Source organism: Heterodontus francisci, chromosome 2 (genome assembly GCF_036365525.1).
Source record: "Heterodontus francisci isolate sHetFra1 chromosome 2, sHetFra1.hap1, whole genome shotgun sequence".
Classification (NCBI taxonomy): domain Eukaryota; kingdom Metazoa; phylum Chordata; class Chondrichthyes; order Heterodontiformes; family Heterodontidae; genus Heterodontus; species Heterodontus francisci.
This window is the reverse complement of record NC_090372.1, coordinates 104,288,026-104,307,476: the sequence shown is the minus strand read 5'-3', so window position 1 is coordinate 104,307,476 and position 19,451 is coordinate 104,288,026. Positions and strand designations below refer to the sequence as shown.

General features: G+C 43.6%; 1 protein-coding gene across 6 annotated transcripts in view; it reads right to left on the bottom strand.

Moving 5' to 3' along the window:
• Positions 1-19,451, bottom strand: part of dgkb (diacylglycerol kinase, beta) — a 1,110,826-nt gene that overhangs the window by 944,377 nt on the left and 146,998 nt on the right. For all 6 annotated transcript variants that reach the window (XM_068051143.1, XM_068051127.1, XM_068051112.1 and 3 more), the window contains exon 2: positions 18,473-18,549. In XM_068051143.1, the coding sequence (XP_067907244.1) occupies positions 18,473-18,549 (77 nt within the window). The remainder of the gene's footprint in view (positions 1-18,472; positions 18,550-19,451) is intronic.

Sequence of the window (19,451 nt, the reverse complement as noted above, 5' to 3'; positions counted from 1 at the left end):
AATTAACACTGAAGTTTTTTAATGTTAAAGTCGTTGCTGGTCTAAACTTGGAGACAATAAGGTGTCTCAAAAATACTGAACTGCTGGTTCAGGCAGTATTTATCCGAGGTTACTCGAGGACATGGGAACTCTGCTAAGAGAGGCCCTTGCTCATATATTTTACAGTTCGCTGGAGTCTGTGATTGTTCCTTAGGACTGGAGAGAGGCTCACGTTGTATCTATATTCAGGAAAGGTAACAAGTCAGAACTGAGAAATTATAGGTACATGGATTCACGTCAAATTTAGGGAAGTTGTCAGACGGGTTCTGTGGAGATATCCTGTTTGATCATCTTGACAGATGGGTTTTACCAATGCACTGAAAGTGAAAACCAGTCCCTGTGTCTGTTATATTATTATAGACCCATCTCTTTGCTTTTTTCTACATTCCAAAAGGTTTTCAGAGGTCTTGGCTTAGAGCATTCATGCTGGTCTAATTTTCATTTGATCACCGCCTCCGTCTTTTATTGAAGAGAAGACTGAGTACATGCAAAACCCACGCACAGAATAACAATTACAGCCCTTCCCTTAAACCTTATGCGACAAAGCTTAACAAAAACAATTCTTTTGATGTAAATTGTAATGATTGTGGATTTTCAGACTGAGAAAATGATTGGAAAAATAAAATGTGGCTGTAGTTATCAAATCCAGTTTTGTAGTTGATTAATTTAATTCAGTCACCACATTGTGAAACTGCATGGAGAATGAGCCCAGTTCTATACACAAGGCACACAGAAAGCCCAGGCTACACACTGCTCAGCTTCTCCATGCTGTTTCTATTGATTTTTGCGCAGCTCAGATTATCTGTATATTTACAAAAGCTGATTTCATATCTGAAAGAGAATATGTACAGGGCTAATTGCAAACTTCAGCAGAGGCATTACCCAGAGTTACTGTTGACCATTCTAAACAAAAGGATGTTAATTTAATTAATGAGATTGAGGCATATTTAAAGTTCACTGCATCACAATGACCAGCAAGTTCAAAAAAGCTCCAAAAAATGCAGCATGCTCAGATGCAAAATGAGGAATGCATCTGAATATGCCAATTTTGTACGCAAGGTTGGCCATAGCAACGTCCCAGTGGAACGGTAATGAAACTCTACTTAAGTACAGAAAGCACTTAACTATTGTGGATGATTTGCTGGTATATGACAAGAGGCTGGTGATTCCCTTCTCACTCCGGGCTACATCTGGGCCACATGTGTGGAGCATGTGGCCGGGAATATCAAGAGATATTGAAGAAATAATTTCTGTTTGACAGGTTTGCACAGTACACAGACCAGGCCAGAGGGAGCCCCTTATTTCGACCCAATTTCCAACCAGACCCTGGGAACGTCTGGGAATGGAATCTATTCCTGTTTAATGGGAAATCCTACCTGATAGTTATCAATTACTTTTTTTTATTCATTCATGGAATGTGGGCGTCGCTGGCTAGGCTAGCATTTATTACCCATCCCTAATAAGCCTTTGAGAATGTGGTGGTGAGCTGCCTTTCAGAACCGATGAAGTCCATGTGAGGTAGGTACACCCACAGTGCTGTTAGGAAGGGAGTTCCAGGACATTGACCCAGCGACAGTGAAGTAACGGCGATATCGTTCCACGTCAGGACGGTGTGTGACTTGGAGCGGAACTTGCAGGTGGTGGTGTTCCCATGCATTTGCGGCCCTTGTCCTTCTAGTTGGTAGAGGTCGTGGGTGCTGTCGAAGGAGCCTTGGTGCATTGCTGCGGTGCATCTTGTAGATGGTACACACTGCTGCCACTGTACGAGTGAATGTTTGTGGATGGTGTGCCAATCAAGCGGGCTGCTTTGTCCTGGATGGTGTTGAGCTTCTTGAGTGTTGTTGGAGCTGCACCCATCCAGGCAAGTGGAGAGTATTCCATCACACTCCTGACTTGTGCCTTGTACATGGTGGACAGGCTTTGAAGAGTCAGGAAGTAAGTTGCTCGCCACAGAATTCCTAGCCTCTGACCTGCTGTTGTAGGCATGGTATTTATATGGCTACTCCAGTTCAGTTTCTCGTCAATGGTGCCCCTAGGATGTTGACAGTGGGGGATTCAGCGATGGTAATGCCATTGAATGTCAAGGGGAGATACGAGAATACGTCACTTCCTGTCACCGGAAGTTTGGGATTGTCCATCGCTCGGAGCAGCCCTGGTGCCATCTCCAGGCTCTGGTTCCTGGCATAGCGGAGAAGCTTCCCACACTGACACTACCATCAGCACTGGGGAGCCGGCACTGGACTACCTGCAGACAGCCAGTAGTCGGGTTACACCAACAGCAGCAGTCGCCGGGGCCTGCGGAGAGGCATACCCACCCCGGCCGGGATACAGCGCGGGCTTGCAGTCGGAGATTAGCCCGGTGCTGCACACCCGGGGACATTGCAGAGGCACGAGGCAGGTGTGTAGGCCCGAGGACTGGTTACAGGCCCGGGATCGGCGGAGGCCCGGAGTCAGCAACTCACATCGACATCAGCATCGACAGCAGCTTCTTCCCTGAGGTAAAATCCGAAAGCGTGATTAAAGATCCAAGAGCGGCCATCTTTGGGAGGGGCTGCGACTTCGCAGTGCTGCTGGTAAGGTCAAAGTGCGGGCTGTGGTGTACATCGGGCTTCGGTTCGGAGGGTATTGACCAGGTAAGGCTTAGTTTTTTTTAATTCCCAATTTCTGTCTTTCCTTCTTTCTTTTAAACCAGAAGTAACGCGAGGGGTGGACATGTGGATATGCTCCTCCTGTGAAATGAGGTCCTGTAAAGTGAATATAGGGAGTAAGGCAGAAGGTTAAAAATCTCAGGATTACTCCATGTGCCATGTGCTAGTGAGGGTAGGAATAGGAAGATAAGGCAAATGAATGCGTGGCTGAAGAGCTGGTGTAGGTGGGAGGGCTTCAGCTACTTGGACAATTGGGAACTCTTCTGGTGCAGAGGTGACCTGTACAAGAGGGACGGGTTGCATCTGAACTGAAAGGGGACCAATATCCTTGCGGGGAGGTTTGCTAGTACTACTCGGGAGGGTTTAAACTAGTCTGGTAGTGGGGTGGGACCCAAAGTAGTAGTTTCTCCGATGAGATAGTTGAGGCAAATGTATAGGCAAGCAAGTCCAGTAGGCAGGCCAGGCAGGGGCAGGACAGGGAGCGTGGAAGTTCTGGTAGGCTAAACTTCATTTACTTTAATGCAAGAAGCCTTACAGGTACGGCAGATGAACTCAGAGCATGGATTGGTACATGGGATTGTGATATTATAGCTATTACGGAAATGTGGTTGATGGGCAGGACTGGCAGCTCAATGTTCTGGGGTACTGATGCTTCCAGTGTGACAGAGGTGGAGGTAAGAGATAAGGGGGAGTTGCATTATTGATTAGGGAGGACATCACGGCAGTACTTAGAGGGGATATCCTGAAGGCAACGTCCAGCGAGGCCATATAGGTACAACTTAGAAATAAGAAAGGGATGATCACTTTGATAGGATTATACTATAGGCCCCCCAATAGTCAGAGGGAATTGGAGGAGCATATATGTAGGGAAATCACAGATAGGTGTAGGAATTATAGGATTGTAATAGTAGGTGATTTTAACTTGCCTAATATTGACTTGGACTGCCTTAGTGCTAAGGGATCAGATGGGGAAGAATTTGTTAAGTGTGTCCAGGATAGTTTTCTGAAGCAGTATGTGGATGGCCCTACTAGAGAAAGGGCTACACTCGACCTCCTCTTAGGAAATGAGGCTGGGCAGGTGGTTGATGTTTTCAGTGGGGGAGCACTTTGGGACCAGTGACCATAACTCTATTAGCTTCAAGATAGTTATGGAAAAGGATAGGACTGGTCCTCAAGTTGAAGTCCGAAATTGGGGGAAGGCTAATTTCGATGGCATCAGACAGGAACTCTCAAAAGTTGAATGGGAGAGGCTGTTTACAGGTAAAGAGACGTCTGGCAAATGGGAGGCTATTAAAAGTGAGATAGGAAGAGTTCAGGGCTGACATGTTCCTGTTAGATTGAAGGGCAAGGCTGGCAAGTTTAGGGAACCTTGGTTGACCAGGGATATTGAGGGTCTGGTCAGGACAAAGAAGGAGGCATATGTCAGGTATAGGCAGCTGGGATCAAGCCTGTCCCTCGAGGAGTATAAAGGATGTAGGAGTACACTTAAGAAGGAAATTAGGAGGGCAAGAAGGGGCCATGAAATTTCCCTGGCAGATAAGATAAAGGAGAATCCTAAAAGATTCTATAAGTATATTAAGGGTAAAAGAGTAGCTAGGGAGAGAGTAGGTCCCCTTAAGGATCAGTGTGGTAATCGATGTGTGGAGCCACGGGAAATGGGTGAGGTCTTAAATGAATACTTCTCGTCTGTATTTACCGTGGAGAAGATCATGGAAGCTAGTGAGTTCAAGTAACGGAAAAGCGATATCCTAGAGCATATCAACATTACAAAGGAGGAAGTGTTGGAGGTTTTGAAGCGCATTAAGGTGGATAAATCCCCAGGGCCTGACCAGGTGTATCCAAGTATGTTATGGGAAGCAAGGGAGGAAATTGCTGGGGCACTGGCAGAGATTTTTGTATCATTGTTAGCCTCGGGTGAGGTACCGGAAGACTGAAGGACAGCTAATGTTGTGCCTTTATTTAAGAAGGGCAGCAGGGATAAGCCAGGGAACTACAGGCCGGTGAAGCTTACATCAGTGGTGGGAAAGTTATTGGAAGGGATTCTGAGAGACAGGATTGATATGCAGTTGGAAAGGCAAGGTCTGATTAGGGATAGTCAGCATGGCTTTGTGCATGGGAAATCATATCTCTCAAATTTGTTTGAGTTTTTTGAGGAAGTGACCAAGAGCATTGATGAGGGCAGGGCGGTGGACGTTGTCTACATGGACTTTAGCAAGGCCTTTGACAAGGTCCCACATGGTAGGCTGGTCCGGAAGGTTTGAACACATGGGATCCATGGTGAGCTAGCTAATTGGATACAAAATTGGCTTGGAGATAGGAGACAGAGGGTGGTAGTGGAGGGCTGTTTTTCAGATTGGAGGCCGGTGACCATGGCAATAGGAGGCAGAGGGTGGTAGTGGAGGGTTGTTTTTCAGATTGGAGGCCGGTGACCAGTGGTGTGCCATAGGGATTGGTGCTGGGCCCTCTGTTGTTTGTCATATATATTAATGACTTGGATGAGAATGTAGGGGGCATGATTAGTAAGTTTGCAGATGACACCAAAATTGGTGGTTTAGTGGACAGTGAAGAAGGTTGTTTAAGGTTACAACAGGATATAGATCAACTGGGAAAGTGGGCAAGGGATTGGCAAATGAAATTTAATGCAGACAAGTGCGAAGTGATGCATTTTGGGAAGTTAAACCAGGGCAGGACATACACAGTGAATGGCAGGGCCCTGGGTAGTGTTGTTGAGCAGAGAGACCTTGGGGTGCAAGTACATAGTTCCATGAAAGTGGCAACAGAGGTAGACAGGGTGGTGAAGAAGGTGTATGGCATTCTTGCCTTCCTCGGCCAAGGCATTGAGTCCAAGAGTTGGGACATCATGTTACAGTTGTACTTAATGTTGGTTTGGCCGTATTTCGAGTACTGTGTGCTGTTCTGGTCGCCACAATACAGGAAAGATGTGGTTAAGCTAGAGAGGGTGCAGAAAAGATTCACAAGGATGTTGCCTGGTTTGGAGGGCTTGAGTTATAAACAGAGATTGGATAGGCTGGGTCTGTTTTCCCCGGAGCAAAGGAGGCTGAGAGGGAGCATGATAGAGGTATATAAAATTATGAGAGGCATAGATAGGGTAGATAGCCAGAGTCTGTTTCCCATGGTAGGGGTGACTAAAACTCGAGGGCATAGATTTAAGGTGAGAGGGAGGAGGTTTAAAGGGGTTCAAAGGGGTAAATTTTTCACACAAAGAGTAGTGGGTATCTGGAATGAGCTGCCAGAGGAGGTGGTGGAGGCAGGAACAGTAGCAACATTTAAGAGGCATCGGGACAGGTACTTGAATGAGCAAGGCATAGAGGGATATGGAATTAATGCAGGCAGGTGGGATTAGTATAGATAGGCATTATGGTCGGCATGGACGCGGTGGACCGAAGGGCCTGTTTCTATGCTGTACGACTCTATAACTATCGTTAGATTCTCTCTTGTTGGAGAAGGTCATTGCCTGGCACTTGTGTGGCGCGAATATTATTTGCTCCTTATCCGCCCAAGCCTACATTTCAAGATGGATAGAAGTCAAACGTTTGTACACAATGGCAACCAAGCCTGTCATTCGAGCTTTACAAGAGATATTTGGAACACATACCATTCTTGATGAGATTGTGTTAGATAATGGTCCGCAATTGGCAAATGACTACTTCAGGCACTTTGCGAAAAAATGTGGATTTGTACATCTTACAAGTTGACCTGGATATGCACAATCTAATGGTGAAGCTGAAAGAGGACTCAGAACTGTTGAAGAAGAATGAAGATTTTCAAACAGCACTCCTGAACTACAGATTTACTTTATTGCTGTGTGGATTGGCACCAACGGAACTGTTAATGGAGAAGAAGCTGAAAACACAGTTTCCTACTGTTACGACCAGGTGAGAGGGGTCTAGGGGTTCCCTCACAGCCTTTGCTTGGTTTAACTGTAACAGGGTTTCATTTTTAAAAACACCAGGTTTTAGCTCCTCCTTAGTGAATCTTTGTTCACCGCTTTCCAATAGTACGGCAAAGAAATCAATTCAGACAGGTTTTCTTTGATTTAAACACAAAAAGTAGAAGTTTATTAATCTTAAACTCTAATCTGCTTAATGACAATGAATATGCGATGCAACCACGCTCGAGATAAACACACTCGCAGATAGAAACAGAAAAAGTAGAAGGAATAAAGGAGAAAAGTTTGAGGCAATATCTGGTAGTTACAGTCCTTTAAGTTCAATGTGAAGTCTTTGGTTGCCGGTCAGTCCTGCTGTTCGTTGGGGCCCAGTTCATGCTTCAACTTGTTTCGATGTCGGAGTATTTTCTCTCTTGAGGTTTACATGTCTTCAGTGGGTCTGGTAGCTTGGGAAGAAAGCGAGAGAGAGAGAGAGAGAGGCTTCCTTGCTCAAGCTTCAGTTTCAACTGCCTTCTGCCTCTTTCTCTGTGGCACAATTAAAAAAAACACCCAGGTTGCCCAGCAGGTTTGTCATGTGACTAACTGGTTTGACCACTTCTGTTTGTGGATTCTGTCATCTTAGCAGTCATCCTGGAATGTGAGCTTCCTCACCTTCAATGTCTGATTATCAGAGTCCATTTTGGGTTAAGTGGGCCAGGGAATAGTCCTTTGTCTGTCCAAGCACTGTCTATTAGTATGCAAATGTTTTTCCAGCCAAGTGTCTGGTGATTTTTTTAACATGTCCTCCAGCACTGTTTAAAATCAATGTTCATATGACAAAATTAATATGCCTCATTCTTGGCAGGTGGGGATCTGCATGACACCTCCACACCCAGCGGAATGAAAAGCGTTGTTTTTAATAGAGCATTTCATTAAAAGGGACTATAGCAGAACACGCACATGCATCTCTCATATTCATTCAGAACCCTAACAATTGTTACAGCCAGTCTTTTCTTGGTGGCAGTGCTGTTTTAAACGGCCCCTTTTGGCATCCCAATAAACATGTGGTTTTTGGGGCAGTTTTTTCAGTTTTCACATTTCCATGACTGCCTAAAGGGCTCTTTGTTCTTGTTGAGGTCTGCAGGGGGGAGAGTTAGGTTTAATTAGCTCTAGGTTGGAGTTCTGTTCAGGGGCAGCGGCAGTGGGCTGTTCCACTCTGAACTCTCTTTCAGTGCCTTGATGAGTCATGCAAGGACTTAGGGGTAGAGCATGACTACCTGACCCGAACCCGATGGGAACTGACGACATGTGTCAGGTTTGGGTCGGGTCACTCTTCCGGGTCCGGCATTTTGGCTCGGGTCAGGTCGGGCCGGGTCAGACACAGTGACAGCCAGGACATCAAGGCGGGAAACACTCCTCACTAGTCTGTAGTGAGCGATTCCATGCAAGGTACAGCACACCCTCTATAATAAAGTTGATTATATTCCGGTGGTTGGGTCAGGTCGGGCGGGAAAAAATTAAAGGACTCGGGCTGGGTCGGATATGGCTCTGTCGGGCTCAGGTCAGGTTTCATTTGCAGACCCGAGCCGGCCTTTACTTAGGGGTGCAGGTTTCACTGTAGGTTGGGGTTTCCCCTCAACCTGGCATATGTGGCAACTCCTTCAGTAATCCACCACATCTTTGTGGAGTTTTGGCCAGTCAAACTGCTGTCTTATGCAGGCTTTGGTTTTCGTATACCGACATGTACAGCCACTGCAATCTCATGGGCCATTCTTACTATTTCTCTCCAGTACCTCTGCAGCACCACTAACTGGTGAACCACTGTCTACTCCTTGCTCTCAGGTCTGTGAGGAGAACTCCACTTCTTCATCAGTACCTCATTCTTTAAACAGTAGCAATCAGAGACTCCCTCTGCTTCAATTTCAGATTGGGCAGCCTGTGCTTTCCCTCTCAATACTGGGTCAGCTCGCTGAGCCCCGGGTCAGCTCGCTGAGCCCCTGCTCAGGAAGATCCATTTTACTCATTCCAAAGGAAGTCTCAGATAGACAGACCTCATCATTATCTGCCTGCTGTGCCAATTCAGTCTCCTCTGGGGGAGCTGGTTTGATCATGGCTTCACTCATTACGCATTCAGGGAAACTGCAGGGGACCATCTCCTGCCACTGCCCGATCTCTCTGACCTCCTGTGGTCTCTCTTTCACTACTGCGGAAGCTACCACCTTTATCCCAGCCAGATCATTACCTAGGAGCAGGTCAACCCTATCCACAGGCAAACTAGGGACAATCCCAACCGTCACTGGTCCTGAAACTAGGTCACACTCCTAGTGCACCCGGTGTAAAGGTACAGGCATACACTACCCTCCAATACCATTCACCACCATTCTGGAGTTTACTGCACTCTCTGGGGAAAAGGTCAGGCCTTTTCCCAGTAAAAGGGATCTAGTGGCCCCTGTGTCCCTGAGGATTACTATGGGCTTGCTTGCCACACTCGAGGGGTATGGAGTTACTCTCCCTTCAGACACAAAACCCTGATAACCCTCAGGAATCCTATTAAATTTTCCTGCATTTGCAGCGGTAGACTTCCTGGGTCTCACTCTTACTGCAGTTTTAAGCCACAGCTTGTTCTTCTGTGCTTTCCATCAGTGTCTGTTCTTCACTGAGTGGGTGTGCCCTGATTAGCTCTACTGGTTTTCCCTTTAGTTTCCAGCAGTCAGCTCTTAAATGCCCTGCTTTATTACAATGGAAGCACACAGGTTTCTGGGTCTCACTTCTACTCGCAGCACCTTCCTTTTTGGCTGGAAGAGCCTGCTTTTGTCTCCTGCTTTTCCTTCTCTCCCAGGATTGCTTGGGCTTCTATCACCTTCCTACCCTTTGTCCTATTCAGATTTGTGGGGGTCATTAGGAAAGGTTTTCCCCTGGGAAACTGATTTATAAATGACAGCAAACTCATCGGCCAGGACAGCAGCTTGCCGGGCTCTATGAGCCTTCTGTTCCTCTGTGTCTTTATGGAGAGTGGGAGAGAGTTTTTAAATTTCTCTCGTAAAATTACTTCTCTGAGATTTTCGTAGCTGAGCTGTACTTTAAGAGCCCTCAGCCACTGGTCAAAAGCCAGCTGCTTTTTTCTCTCAAACTCCAGGTAAGTTTGATCAACTTGCTTCTTGAGGGTTCTAAACGTTTGGCGATAGGCTTCCGGTATTAGCTCATATGCCCCAAGGATAGCATTTTTTGACAGTTCAGAATTTGATGAACTCTCATCTGGTAACATGGAATAAAACTCATGGACTTTTCTGGTTAATTTACTCTGTAACAGCAGAGTCCAGACCTCAGCTGGCCATTTGACTGCCTTGCCAATTTTTCAAAAGACATAAAAAAGGTTTCCACGTCTCCCTCATTGAATTTTGGGATCAGTTGGGAAAGTTTTAACAATTCTATATCCAGCCCTGAATTACGCTTCTACATATTGGCCATGCTTTCACTGGGGTTACTCTGTCACCCCCTAGTTAACTCAAGCCACTTCACTTCTCTCTCTCGCATTCTTTCTGGAAGTTTCTTTCTCTTTCTCTCTCCTCTCATGCTTTCTCTCTCACCTCTCTTTTTCGTCATGTTCATTCTGGAAGGTTCTTTCTTTCTCATTCTCCTGTCTCTCTCTTTCTTTCACCTGTCTCTCTTTCTCTTGTCTCTTTTTCTCTTTCTCCTGTCTCTCTCTTTCCTTTTCTCTTTCCTCAAATTCAAGTTTCCTCTGTTCCAATTGCAGCTTTGCTAGCAATACCCTGTCAGAGTCTACTTCTAACACTGTTTCTGCTCCTTCAGATTCAAGGGAAAAATGGTTGGCCACTAACATTAGGAGTTCAGACATCCAAGCCTGGCCACGTACAGTGATCCCACACTGCTCAGCCATTTTCCTCAACTGCTCAATAGACAGTGCTTTTAACTTATTTCACTTTAACTTACTTCACCCTACTTTGGGGAGCTTTTCGCTTCAGTTGCAGACATGTTAGTATTCTCGTACACATAACCACAAGAAAACCTATATCGAAATCCTTTATTTTTTTGTGATTGGGAACAATTTGGCTTCCCACTTACAATTTCTCATTTGTCGCTGGGTCAAATCCAGGATGGTAGCCCCCAAATTTCTGTTACGACCAGGTGAGAGAGGTCTAGGGGTTCCCTCTCAGTCTTTGCCTGGTTTAACCGTAACAGAGTTTCATTTTTAAGAACACTATGTTTTAGCTCCCCCATAGTGAATCCTTGTTCACTGTTTTCCAATAGTAAGGCAAAGAAATCAATTCAGACAGGTTTTCTTAGATTTAAACAAGAAAGGCAGACTTTATTAATCTTAAACTCTAATCCGGTTAATGACTACGAATATACAACACAATCACGCTAGCATGCATACGCGATAAACAGACACGCAGATAGAGACAGAAAAAGTAGAAGGAATAAAGGGGAAAAGTTTGAGGCAATATCTGATAGTTACAGTCCTTTAAGTTCAAGTGGAGTCTTTGGTTGCTGGTCAGTCCTGCTGTTCGTTGGGGCCCAGTCCACGCTTCAACTTGTTTCGATGTCGGAGTCTTTTCTCTCTTGAGATTTACGTTTCTTCCGTGGGTCCAGTGGCTTGGGGAGAAAGCAAGAGAGAGAGGTTCCCTTGTTCCAGCTTCAGTTTCAACTGCCTTCTGCCTCTTTGAGGCACAATTTAAAAAAAACCAGCAGATTAGTCATGTGACTAGTTGGTTTAACCACTTCTGTTTGTGGATTCTGCCATCTTAGTAGTCATCCTGGAATGTGAGCTTCCTCACCTTCAATGGCTGATGATCACAGTTTGGGTTAAGTGGACCAGGGAATAGTCCTTTGTCTCTCCAAGCACTGTCTGTTAGTATGCAAATGTTTTTTCCAGTGAAGTGTCTGGTGATTTTTTTAACAAGTCCTTTCTTCACTCCAGCACAGTTTAAAATCAATGTTCATATGACAAAATTAATATGCTTCATTCTTGGCAGGTGGGGGTCTGCATGACACTATCCTACATAAAAAATTACTTCCAGGGCTAGAAGTCTAGGAAAGATAGAGAAAAGTCTTATCAGAAAAAAAACAAGTTTTGAATTATAATAGAAGATATTGCACCATGAACCTACCCAAGTTGATGGAAGGATAAAAGGTATGGGTACGAGACCAAGGCAGAGAAGGAATAATCGTCCAGAGAGATGAAAATCAACCAAGATCTTATTTAATACATACATTAGAAGGTACTATAAGAAGAAACAGGAGAAACCTTATTTCTATTCATCAGAGACGTCAATCAGTCATACATTTTGATGAAACAGATGTTGATTCTAAAATTCAGAAAACATCAGATAATACAAACATCAATGAAGGCCATCCAAGTCAAGAAATGAGTTCAGAGAAAGACTACTGATCTTCCGAGTCTGACAAGAACATGATCAGGAATAGTGGTGAAGCTTCCTGACAGATTGAATCTGTGATGTCAGAGACTTGGGGGAGATGGGGTAGTATAGAAACATAGAAAATAGGAGCAAGAGTAGGTCATTTGGCCCTTTGGGGCTGCTCTGCCGTTCATTATGATCGTGGCTGATCATCCAACTCAGTAACCTGTTCCCGCTTTCTCTCCATACCTTTTGATCCCTTTAGACCCAAGAGCTATATCTAACTCCTTCTTGAAAACATACAATGTTTTGGCCTCAACTGCTTTCTGGGGTAGTGAATTCCACAGACTCACCACTCTCTGGGTGAAAAAATTTCTCCTCATCTCAGTCCGGAAAGGTTTACCCCATATCCTTAGACTATGACCCATGGTTCTGGACACCCCCACCATCAGGAACATCCTTCCTGCTCTACCCTGTCAAGTGCTGTTAGAATTTTATAGGTTTCTATGAGATTCCCCCTCATTCTTCTGAAGTCCAGCGAATATAATCCTAACTGACTCAATTTCTCCTCATACGTCAGTCCTGCCATCCCAGGAATCAGCATGTAACGTAAAAGTGAATGGATACAGAAAAAATAGATATGGACAAAGACTTGGGGGGAGATGTAGTATAAGGGTCTGAAAGGGTTAATGTTTTGGACAGTGTGACCAACACCTCCCACTGTGATGATGTCAGAGATCACATGGTAAGAGGCTCGCGAGATAGAAGAAGCATCATGTCAGCAGAGGGTTGGACATGCTTAAATGTAAGTTTATATAGTTCCTGTAATGTAATAAATGAGTTATTGTTTAAATTGACCAAAGCCTCAGAAATCTATGCAAGGCAGACCAACCAAGCGTCTAACATACAGACAGCAAAATACAACAGGATTTGGGGGCACTCAGCCAGTCCTGCAGGCCCCGGTGAAGGGGGCGTGGTTTGCTGAGGGCAGGTGACGCCGATGGTGTGGGGGTGGCCGTTGCCACTGGGGGTAATCCTTTGTGGGCCACAGAACGCCCAAAGAGGAGGGTCACACCCCATCCCCCCCACTGGAGCCACTGATGTTCTGATGAAAGGTCATCAACCTGAAACATTAACCTTGTTTTTCTGTGCACAGCTGCTGCCAGACCTCCTGGGTATTTCTAGCATTTTCAATTTTTATTTCAGATTTCCAGCATCCACAGTATTTTGCTTTTCTTACAAAGAGACTGGTTAGATTCTGGAATTCCCTGCCACATCTCTGTGTTCAAGCTGAGTCCACAAGTTGTTGTAAAAGGCATTAGTAGTTTTAAAAAATGAGGAATACCAGAGGATATGGGGTGTGAGCAGGGGTTAAACTAGGCAATTGGTGGAGAAAAATTCTGCCACAATCTTACTGGATCATATGATCTGCTTCTGTTATGTAACATTTATAGGATTTCATAATTTGGCATTAAATGAATGCAACCTGCCTAAACACTGCATAGCATACTCCAGTGTCTCTATAATCCATGCGAACTCATGTTTTAAATCTGTTAATGATCATCAGATTAATCTTACTTTGTCTCATCGCACTCTAAAAGTCACCAGTGGGAGTGATCTATAGGCCCCCTAACAGTAACCACAATGTAGGACGAAGTATACAAGTAGAAATATTGGGTGCTTGTGATAAAGGGGCAGCAGTGTGTACAATTTACAAGATGCACTGCAGCTATGCATCAAGGCTCCTTAGACAGCACCTTCCAAACCCGCGACCTCTACCAACTAGAAGGACAAGGGCAGCAAATGCATGGGAACACCACCGCCTGCAAGTTCCCCTCCAAGCCACACACCATCCTGACTTGGAACTATATCGCCATTCCTTCACTGTCGCTGGGTCAAAATCCTGGAACTCCCTTCCTAACAGCACTGTGGGTGTACCTACCCCACATGGACTGCAGCGGTTCAAGAAGGCAGCTCACCACCACCTTCTTAAGGGCTTATTAGGGATGGGCAATAAATGCTGGCCTAGCCAGCGACACCCACATCCCATGAATGAATTTTAAAAAAATCATGGGTGATTTTAATCTACATATAAGCTGGAAAAATCAGATTGGCAATGGTAGCCTGGATGAGAAGTCCATAGAATGTTTTCGAGTTAGTTTCTTACAGCAGCATGTTCTGGAACCAACCACAGAGCAGGTTATATTAGATTTGGTATTGTGTAATGTGACAGGATTAATTAATGACCTCAGAGTAAAGGCACCTCCAGGTAGCAGTGACCACAATATGATTGAATTTTACATCCAGTTTAAAAGAAAGAAGAGTGGGTCTAAGACTCGTATTTTAAACTTAAATAAGGGCAACTATGTGGGCATGAAAGCTGAGCTAGCTAAAGTGAACTGGGTTACTAGGCTAGGAGATAGATCAATAGAAAAGCAGTGGCAGACATTTAAGGGGACATTTCAGAATACTCAGGAAAAATATATTCCTACTATAAAGAAAAATTCTAAGGGGAGGACCCACCATCCATGGTTAACTAAAGAAGTTAAAGAAAGCATCAAAGTTAAGGAAAAAGCATATAATTGTGCAAAGATGAGTGGAAGGTCAGATGATTGGTCAGAATATAAAGAACAGCAGAGAATGACTAAAAAGTTAGAGGAGAAAGAAACTAGAGTATGAGAGGAAGCTTGCTAGAAATGTAAAAACGGATAGCAAGAGTTTTGACAGGTATTTTAAAAGGAAAAGAGTAAGTAAAGTGAGTGTTGGTTCTCTAGAGAGTGAGAATGGGGAATTAATAGTAGATAATAGGGAAATGGAGGATGAAATGAACAATATTTTGCTTCTGTCTTCACTATCGAGGATACAAAAAACATTCTAGTAATAGCTGTAAATCAGGAGGTGGAAGGAAGAAAGGAACTTGATGAAATTACAATCACCTAGGAAGTGGGCTGACAAGTCCCTGGGTCCTGATGGACTTCATCCTAGGGTCTTAAAAGAGGTGGGTAATGAGGTAGTAGATGCGTTGGTGTTAATTTTTCAAAATTCGCTAGATTCTGGCAAGGTTCCATAAGACTGGAAAGTAGCAAATATAACCCCTCTATTCAAGATGTGGGGGAGACAGAAAACAACTAACTTATAGGCCAGTTAGCTTCATGTCTGTTGTGGGGAAGGTGTTGGACTCAATCACTAAGGAGGCTATAGCTGGGCACTTAGAAAAACTCAAGGTAATCAGGAATAGTCAGCATGATTTTGTGAAAAGGAAATCATGTTTAACTAATTTGAGTACTGCTGAAAATAGAGACATGTTATCGAAGAATTTTGTCTTGCACTCATCAGGACAATCCGCAAGAATAACTGATGTAAGGGAAAACAATAACTTATACTGCATGTGAAGAGAGTGCTGATTGGTTGGCAAGTGAACTCTGATTGGTAGCGGTGTTGCCATGGAGAATGCACCATGTTACGGTGACTGACAGTTAACTGCAAGCTTTGTTTGAAATTTAAACCAGGCAGCCTGACTCTGATTGGTCAAGGCATTTCCCTGAGGAATAAACTAGCGAATGGCTGTAACTTATTTTGTTCAGCTGAAACAGGTGCAATGTTTGTACATATTCTTTCTGTCTGCAAAGAACAGGGCCTTGTGTGCTAATATATGTAGCTTCCAGTACGCGCAAATGCGCCACACTGCAAGCCCTACTAACAATCTTAAATTGATTGTCAGTGTAATTCTTAGCACACTGTGGATTATTTAGCAAATGTTGTCCAATCGCGGAATCACATCTAATGTTGGACACTGTGATTTGAGTTTTGTAAGCACGGGCTGGTTGGGTACGGCCCGTACATTGCTCGTTGCAAACAGCAGAAGGGACATGTTGTTTGATACGATCCACCAGTCTTCGGGATGTACAGCTAGCTTTACTTGTTGCTTTAGCTGTTTCATGCTGCTACTATGCAGTAGAAATGCGTCTGGTGTTCGCCACTAACAGGATGCTGTCGTCAAGCCAAAAAGACGTCCTGCCTATCACACAAATGAGTAATGTGATATATGAATTTCAATGCCAGTGTGATTTTCGGTATCTCGGCTGTACATGCAGTATAAGTTGTTGTTTCCCCTTACATTGTTTATTCTTACGGATTATCCTCATGAGTGCAAGACGAAAAGCTTCGACAACCTGTCTCTATTTTCAGAAATACTCAAGTCCTGTACTACGAAGCGACTATTTAACTAATTTTTTGCAGTTCTTTGAAGGAGTCACATGAGCTCTAGATAAAGGGGAGCTCGTTGACGTACTGTACTTGGATTTCCAGAATGCATTTGACAAGGTGCCACATAAATGGTTATTGCGCAAAGTAGGGGCTCATGGTGTAGAGGGTAAAATATTAGCATGGATAGAAGATTGGCTGGCTGACAGAAAACAGGGAACATGCATAAATGAGTCCTTTTCTGATTGGCAGGATGTGACATGTGGAGTCCCCCAGGGGTCTGTGCTGGGGCCTTAACTTTTTACAATTTGCATCAATGACTCAGATGAGCAGAGCAATGGCATGGTAGCTAAATTTGCAGATGACAAAAAGATAGGGAGGAAAGTATGTTGTGAAAAGGACATAAGAAGGTTGCTGACTGATGTATTTAGGTTTAGCGAGTGGGCAAAAATCTGGCAGATGGAGTATAATGTGGGAAAATGTGAAGTTGTTCACTTTGGCAGGAAGAGTAAAAAAGCACAGTACTACTTTAACAGAGAATGACTACAGAATTCCGAGGTGCAGATGGATTAGAGATTTTGGTGCATGAGTCACAAAACGTTAGTATCTAGGTACAGCAAGTCATAAAGAAGGCTAATGGAATGCTATCCTTTATTACCAGAGGAATTGAAAACAAAAGTAAGGACATTATGCTTCAGTTATACAGGGCATTGGTGAGATCACATCTCGAATATTGTGTGCAGTTTTGGTCTCCTTATTTAAAGAAGGATGTAAATGCGTTGGGGGCGGTTCAGAGGAGGTTTACTAGATTGATACTTGGAATGAGCGGGTTGTCTTATGAGGAAGGGTTGGACAGACTGGGCTTGTTTTCACTGGAGTTTAGAAGAGTGAGGGAGACTTGTTTGATGTATCTAAGACCCTGAACAGTCTTGACAAGATGGATGTGGAAAGGATGTTTCCTCTTGTGGGTGAATCCAGAACTAGGGGGCACTGTTTTAAAATTAGGGGTCACCCTTTTAGGACAGAGATGAGGAGAATTTTTTTCTCTCAGAGGGTTGTGTGACTTTGGAACTCTCTGCCTGTGAAGGTGGTGGAGGTGGGGTCATTGAATATTTTTAAGGCGGAGGTAGATAGATTTTTGTTAAGCAAGGGAATCAAAGGTTATCAGGGGTAGATGGGAGTGTGGAATTCGAAACACAAACAGATCAGCTATGATCTTAATGAATGGCAGAGCAGGATCATGGGGCCGAATGGCCTACTTCTGCTCCTATTTCAAATGTTCGTAAAATAGATCCATCAATCCTAATATCAGTGTGCATTTGAAAGTTGGAGTATTGATACTATTAGATAGGACTGACAGATTTTTAAGTAACATGTCTAAACAATGTGAGAAAAGTGACCATGCTTTTAAAAATGTTATTAACTATCTATTGCAACTACATCATTTCTTTTACTGCCCCTGTCAACATGAGACTGCATGAGTCATCCTCGCTCTGACCAAGACTGGTCTATCAAATTGAAATTCAGCAAGATTCTGTCATCACATCACTTTTAAAGTGTGAGCATCTTTACGACAGCTATTTTTAATTAAGGGAACACTGTGGTACTGAATGTTTACCATACTATTGACTGGCACATTGATACTGAAGCCTGCAGGTATATTTATGTACTGAGAAAGCACTGACATTATCCATATGGTGCCTGCACCTACTTTGATAAATCGACAATTCATAAAAAGGTCCATCAATAAGGCATGACAAGGACAGTAGCAGGCATGAATGTCAAAATCAATGATGCAGTCAAGATTCCGTAGAAAGGACAGTCAATAAAAATGACTTCAATTAAGAGCAAGTCTGGTAAGTGACAGAGACATACAGATACAGTAGTGCAGTCTTCAAGTTGCAAAATTCATTTCAATAAAGATGATAATTTACATTCTGGCACCAGAAAAAATGGCCATGAAAGCTGATGTGACATTGCAAAAACCCAACTAATTCACTAATACCTTTTAGAGAAGTGAACCTGTCACACTTGCTCAAACTGGCCTATATGTGACGCCAGTTACAGGCTGAATCCTTGACTCTTAATGCCTTCTAAAGTTGTATGAAATCAAAACAAAAACACTTGCAATTATGGATGGAAAAAACATGCAACATTGCCCACATCCTGAGACATTAAAAAAAAATGCATTCATTTATTTCCTTTCATTGCTCTAATATTGAATTCTTGGGTGGGGGCGGGGGAGCAAAGAAGAGACAAAACTTGATGATGTGCCTCTCTTAATATATTAGACATCAGAATGGAATATAAAATACCTGCTCAGGGTTGTATTTCACAAGCACACCAGCACCATGGAATTCTTCCAGAACATCCTTAAGTTTCTTTGTGGAGTCTAAAAGAAAAGAGAAAATACTTTAAGTTTTAAAAGTTTATCCTAAGCAAGACAAGACTGAATATTTACAAAACAAAGATGATGACTTTTCTTCATACTTTACATCTCAAAGTGCTGGCATACTTGAGTAATGCTGAGTGTCCAATGAAAGGGCACGTTGCTTCGGGCAAAAATTAAACTGCATCAGACCAACATCAGCCTATTTCCTTGATTATGTATGAATTATGTTCAGAATGAAGTTTAGGCTGCAAGCAAGTAGACCAATGCACATTCATTATGCTACCTGCAATTGAACAGATTCTTCAACATTAAGAATAAATGCACTGCTGTATTTAATACAGACCCCCTCTCTCTCACCCTCTTCAGATCAGATATATTTTTATAACCAGGTGCTTTTTATTTATCTCTTTACTAAACAATAGTAGTAGACAAGACTGGTTAGCAAAAAATGAGCAAGAAAGAGTTAACTGGGAGTTGTCACTGGAATGACAATGAATGTTTTGTAGTTTTGACATATGTGACACATGATGATATCACCCACAAGTAACACAGGACCATTTCATACAAAGCAAATTATTGTTTTATTGTATAACTCCATAACCAAACAAAACTTTGTCCAATAATACTTCCATGACTAAGATTCATCTTAAAAGTCTGTAATAGGTCAACTGGCTATAGCAGTGTTACAACTGTCATCAGTAATCCTGTGCTGGGGCAGGGTGGGGTGGGTCGGGGGCTTGGAGGTGGCGTGAGCAGTGGTAAAGAAAAAAGTTATCATCAGTCAGGGCTCCTAGTCCTGATCACTATCCAACAACTGCCACTGGAAATTGTCACGTGCAAATGTCAGATGAGGACTGGATCAGGCTCACCTGCAAGATCCTTTTTTTTTAAGATCCTTCACA